Below are 6,584 nucleotides of genomic sequence, written 5' to 3' on the forward strand. Positions count from 1 at the left end.
ATGTGATCAAGGTACAAACATTTGAGTAAAGTGACAGTTTTCAAGCAGTATACTGTCTTCAGCACATCTTCTTGGTTTTTCAAGCTGAGATTCATCTCCAATGTCCTAACCACTATTTTCCAGGTGGCCAGTAAATCTTGGAGCTTTTATTTGTCTACCTATCTCATATCATGAGCCAGCTGTATCAGTACACTGGAATTTAGAGGTCTTTAGTGAACTTAAGTTTGTCAAATACGGGGTTTAGTAGTAATAATAATAATAATAATAATATAATGGATTGCATTTATATAGCGCTTTTCAAGGCACCTAAAGTGCTTTACAATTCCACTATTCATTTACTCTCACATTCACACACTGGTGGAGGCAAGCTACAGTTGCAGCCACAGCTGCCCTGGGGCAGAAGCCTCGCTTCTGCCACCGCTTCTGCCATATCGCGCCATCGGCCCCTCTGGCTATCACCAGTAGGAGGTAGGTGAAGTGTCTTGCCCAAGGACACAACGACCAGGACAGAGGAACAACCTCCTTCTAAACATCAGTAAGACAAAGGAGCTGATAGTGGACTTCAGCACTAAGCAGGAGAGGAACTACCAGACCCCCGTCATCAACGAGTGCCCAGTGGAGAGAGTGGACAGCTTCAAATACCTCGGAGTTCACATCACGCAGGACCTGTCATGGTCCTGTCACATCAACACCGTGGTGAAAAAGGCCCGACAGCGTCTCTACCACCTCAGACGCTTGAGAGACTTCCAACTGCCCTCCAAGGTGCTCAGGAACTTTTACTCGTGCACCATAGAGAGCATCCTGGCGGGAAACATCTTAACCTGGTTCGGGAACAGCACCATGCAGGACAGACGAGCTCTACAGAGGGTTGTGCGGTCAGCTGAGCGCACCATCCGCTCCGAGCTCCCTGACCTGCACTCAATCTACAGCAGGCGGTGCTGGACCAAGGCCAGGAAGATCGTGAAGGACCTCAGCCATCCCAACAACAGACTGTTTTCTCTGTTGAGGTCAGGAAAGCGATTCCGCTCCCTGAAGACCAACACAGAGAGACTGAGGAGGAGCTTCTTCCCGCAGGCGATACGGTCTCTCAATCACACCACCACACAGTACTGACCCACACATATGGTTCTTACACACACACACTGGACTTTCTGGACTTTGTTTTCACTTCATCACTTAAATGACTGTTATTGTGTATGTGTGTATATATATATATATATATATATATATATATATATATATTTCTTCATACATTTTTATATATTTCTATACTGTGTATTGTGTATTTTGTTGTACAGTTATTTTATTTTCAACTTTAATTTATATATTTTATCTTATTCTTTCCCAGTTAAATTTACCCTTCATTCTAATTTGTGTTGTACAGTTATTTCATTTTTAACCTTAATTTTTTTATATTTTATTCCTTCCTAGTTAAATTTACCCTTTTTAATTTTTCATATTTATTTCTTTATCTTATTCATAGCCTTTTCCTTTTTTTTTTCTGTAGGTCACGAGCAGTTGTCTAAGCATTTCACTGCATATCGTACTGTGTATGACTGTGTACGTGACAAATAAATTTGAATTTGAGAGAGCCCGGGGAACAAACCGGCGACCTTCCGGTTACAGATGCGCTTCCCAACCCCCTGAGCCACTGTCGTCCCCACTGGTTTATAATCAATTATAACCTGATTGTTTAATATAAGCAAATGTTAACATGCATGAATGGATCAATTAACTCACTAACACATGTAATTCTTTAACCTTAGCCTGAATAAAGGGATGATGAATACAAAGGAACAACACTGAGTGAATGAATTAAACCATTAAACAGATTTAAAAATGACAAAACGTTCATCTCATTAGAAAATATTTGTTTTCTTCAGTCTTAAACACACTGTATCCAGATCGTATAACCACAGAAAAATGTCTAAAAATATGGATTCATTTTCTTTGATTTTCATTTTAGACCTGACCCACAGGAATCTTGTTAATAGACTCAGTTTAATGACCACTTTACATCAAATGGTCCTTAAGTTCCTTAATCTATTTAAAGAGAGAAAGGTTGTCATGGTGCTGTTTGGAGTGCTTATATTCACCACATGACACGCACAAGAGAAAGGCAAGACGAGAGCAGTCTGTGTTAATAAGGAAGATTTATTAACACAGACACTTGGCATTAGGAAGTTTAAGGCCACCGATTATGAACTGAGGAAGGTTTGCACGATGAAAAGACAAAAATCAGTAATTTAATAAAATTCTAGTAGCGACACTGTCTCCTCTTTGTGTGTCGGCACAACACTGGTTCTTCCCAAGAGTTAGGTGCCTTTTTTAAGCTTGAATAATTCATAGATCAGTATTAAGTTCCAACTCGCACTGGAACAGTCGCAGCTGAGTGTGAAGCGCTGGGAATGAGAATTAGCATCTCCAAATCTGAGGCCATGGTCCCCTCTGTTCGATCTATGTTCCTACCCTCACCTATGGTCATGAGCTTTGGGTAGTGACTGAAAGAACGAGATTGCAGATACATGCGGCAGAAATAGGCTACCTCAGAGGGGTGGCTGTATTCTCCCTTAGAGATAGGATGAGGTGGTGGCCATCCAGGAGGGGTTCAGACTAGAGCTCCTGCTCCTTCACATCGAAAGGAGCCAGTTGAGGTGGTTGGGGCATCTGACAAGGATGCCTCCTGGGCGTCTCCTGGGTGAGGTGTTCCAGGCATGTCCAACTGGGAGGAGGCCCCAGCGCAGACCCAGGACACGCTGGAGAGATTATATCTCTCGGCTGGCCTGGGAACCCATTTAGTGTTCCCAAGCTAAAGCAGGTGGCTGGGTAAAGGGAGGTCTGGGCTTCTCTACTTAGGCTGCTGCCCCTGTGACCCGGTCCCGGATAAGCAGCAGAAGAAGATGGATGGATGGATGGAAGTGTTAAGTGCCTAACTTGGAAAGACCTTCAGAAAGCCTGGCAAACTATTGCTCAAGACTATTTTATAACATAAAAAAAAGTCTGGCTGGAAACATAATGTCTACATTCATGACCCTGCAAGATCCCCACACGTTGCAAAGTTATCAAGTCTTTGTCCATCGACATGTTGCAAGATGTAAGAAGGTGACAGACTTGTCTTTTCAAAGTCATCTCAAAATGTATGATGGGCACAAGGACTTTGAGTATTTTTCTCATGACCCCTTTAGAAAACTTTTACTTTATTCTTTGTAAAACCACAAGAGATGAAGGACACCCCCCTCCCAAAAAAATCTTTTAATCTTTTTTATTCTTTTCATTTTTCATTTCAACACTTTTCAGTCAGACTTGAGCATTGTTTCAGTGAGGAATAAGGGCAGAAACACTCCTGACAGCCTCGATATGATCTGACAGCCTTTTCTTTTTGCTCTTAATACATTTTGTCATTGTGAAATTGAAAAATTCAAAAAGAGCTTTTAAAGCAGAAAGCTATATTATATATTTTAATATGAATACTTCCTAGTATTCCATCTGTGACTTCACGCAACTGCAGGCTCATCAGCAAGGTTAAAATGTTCAGGAAAAAAATGGAAAAATTTGTCTCTTTGCTATTCGAGTCATGTGTCTGCTTCAAAGAGTAAGATTCAGCCCTTTCTGTTCTGAAAAACAGTTTTCAGCCTAATGAATATTTGTTTGAAGTGTTTCAGATAATGAAATGATTCTAAAATATTAGTAAAGGACTGTGAGGTCTGTAGCGGTAGAAAAAACGTACGCCAAGTTGACTTATTGTTGTTTTATACTGTGACACGAGTCTCAGGTGCTGTTTTTTCAGACTGAAGGCTAACAGTGAGGATGAGGGTACATTAAAACAAATGATGGAACAGCGCAGAGAGGGAAAGGCTGCTTTTGATTCTTATTTGCATGACAGCCACTGGTAAATTGAGTCAGGCATCAGAGCTGATGGTGCTGCTCTACCAACGTGTGTGTTAATGTGTTTTTGCCAATGCTAAAGAGAATTTCACTGGAAGAATCGTGCAAATCCACTCATTTTTTCCCTCTTTCTGCTTCCAGGTCAAATACAAGATGTGCCCCTGGGCCAAGAGGAAGCGGCGCCTCGGGTCGAGGTGACCCCTGAACTTGACCTGGAAGTGGTTCCTGAAGCAACAGGAGACTGGCCGAACGTCTTCTCCTGACCGCAGCCCGCATGACTGCCAAGTATCAGAAAGCACTGCAGAGTCTCATGAGCACTTACTGGCTAAACAGCAAAGCTTTGCCAAACACAATAATCCTCTGAAAGGGGCTGTGTGGCTGAAAACGGATTTGAGGCCCTACCATCAGCTGAAGTGAATAGCGTTCATCATTTCTTTTCGTTACTGTTCTGCTCGGATCTCGGCATTCATGTGGATGTTTCTTTGACACCTGGCACCCAGCTAAGCTTTGTTGCCGACCAAATGCACCTCTACTCTCCGGCCTACTTCTGCAGGGCAGTGGAGCCCCGCCACCTCTCAGAAATTACTCAAGAAACTTATCAAAAAGCCCTTCAAATTCCCCAAATCCCACTTGGATTGTGCAGCTACAATCTGAACTGGGAGAACTCCATGGCCCACCCGACTGTGGACAAACACCCCCATAGCTCCTGTCTCCATCTGAAAATGGGTCCGAGCTGTTTCAGAAGGACAACACAAGGAGGACCTGCACAATATCAGTCAGGTGGTCTTAATGCTGTACATTCAAGTCCTCTGTCCTTGTAGCGGTCCCTGGCTGTTTATTCAATTCAGCATCAAAGCAAGGGGAGTCTGGCTCCCTCTGATTGGCCTAATGACTTTAATCCGTTCTGCTGCGGTCTGATTGTCATCAGTATGATAACCGCTGGAGAGGTTTGGTTCAGGGAACACAGGCATCCCAGATAAGTCTCCATTCTGGAGACAGAGGTCTCCCTCTAATGCCGGCCCTGCTGGAAATAGAGGAAACTGGAGCGTGCTGCAGAAACTTCCTAGCGACCAGTGTCGTCTCTTCTTCGGTGGTGTGCTCACAGGGAGCTGCAGGCAGCTTACCGCTGTCATGGCCTAAAAGCAACCGTCTTACAGTACATAAGACAGAAAGCACTTCTTTTCTACTGGTTTACTTTTGTCATATTTATACTGTACATATTTCATCTCCGAGTGAAATGTTTATTTTCGATTGATGTTTTAGTTTGAAAACAGCGGCTCACTGTGAAAGCTGCGCCATTTTCCAGATTCATGATTGAGGACTGCAACACTTTTTCTTTACTGTCTCACTTTGTAAATAGTGTAGTTAGATGGGGTATATTTTTTGATGAACCACCACAACACAGATTATTGGATATATATAATTTGAGCATTAGGTTGCATTTGTTATGAAGCAAAGCCAATGTACAGCTGTTTCTTCTTCTTTTCTATTGTCCATAATAAGTTAAGATTAAAGTAATTTTTCTACTAATTAAAGCTGGTTGTTTGTTCATTACTATGAATTACAGATAGAATAAACTGTTTTGACGTTTTGGATAATGGGGGCTTATCGGCTTTGTTGCCAAGAGTCAAATGAGGACAGTTGCTTTTGCACAGGAGGAGCATTCAGGCAATATAAAAAGGTGGTCCCCTGCTGATTTTGTGCTGCTTATCTGAGTCAGTGTGCAAGCAAAAACAAAAAAAGGAGGGGGGGTTCAAGCTATTTTTATAAACTGCCTCTCCAGGTGCGAAATGTGACAGGGAATGTGCTCATAAGTCACTCAAGATCTGCACACTAGATTTTGGCGAGTGAATTCAAACGGAGCATTTTTAACAAGAAAATTCCAGAAGGCACCTGGAGTCACAACCGTGGTCGGCTTGAGCAACGAGCCCGGCCTTGCTCTGATTTGTTGGGTAGAGGCAGTGCTTCTACATAAAAATACAAAGTAGCTGTTTGCTGGATTTGACCCAACACCAGCGTTGATATAAAACTAGTCAACAACTGTTTTTTCTTGAGTTTTTTGGACCAAACATGATGTAATCTATTCACTGGTGAGTTTGTGATCTGGATGTAGGAACTCCTGGCACAATTTTCACACAATTAAAATGTCTTTTTTTTTTTTTTTTGTCTCTGTAAACCCACAGTGGGGATTTTAAATCAAACAATCAATATGCGATTGAAGTCCAGACTTTCAGCATCTCAAGGGAGGAAACTTCAGGTTATAGATGTCAGGATTTTCATGCATGTCTTAAAAACAGACCTTGGAATTAAAATCATGTCAATTTGTCCAGCTACTTCAGAGCATCTGAAATGGGGTCAACATATTAAAAATGGTTGTAATTCCTGAACAGTTAATGCAGTACTTTTCTTAAAGTCTTTGAAAGTCTACACAGCAAACTCTGGACCTATCTGTACCTCTTTGCTATATCGTCACATAAAACAGACAAATATCCATGTTGGGTAACTCCATCCTGTTTTCCATTAACTTCCCCATTCACTGTGCAACTACAATAGATTTCCCCAGGTTCAAATTAGAACTCATACAGCTGTTACATGGCTGGTGTTTCTGTGGCCTCTGATTCACTTTTGAATAACCACTCCAAAATGACGTGGAAAAGGAAGAAAAAAACATGTTTGGAGGGCCGTGTTTATCTTTAATT

At 42.0% G+C, this 6,584-nt stretch overlaps 1 protein-coding gene across 1 annotated transcript in view; it reads left to right on the forward strand.

Moving 5' to 3' along the window:
- LOC101463989 (zinc finger protein 236) overlaps window positions 1-5,420 on the forward strand; it is a 51,805-nt gene extending 46,385 nt beyond the window's left edge. Inside the window, exon 32 of the mRNA XM_014412637.4 lies at window positions 4,027-5,420. Within this exon, the coding sequence (XP_014268123.3) occupies window positions 4,027-4,148 (122 nt within the window). The 3' untranslated portion in view covers window positions 4,149-5,420. The remainder of the gene's footprint in view (window positions 1-4,026) is intronic.
- The last annotated feature ends 1,164 nt before the right edge of the window (window positions 5,421-6,584 follow it).

This window comes from Maylandia zebra, linkage group LG11, assembly GCF_041146795.1.
Source record: "Maylandia zebra isolate NMK-2024a linkage group LG11, Mzebra_GT3a, whole genome shotgun sequence".
NCBI lineage: Eukaryota > Metazoa > Chordata > Actinopteri > Cichliformes > Cichlidae > Maylandia > Maylandia zebra.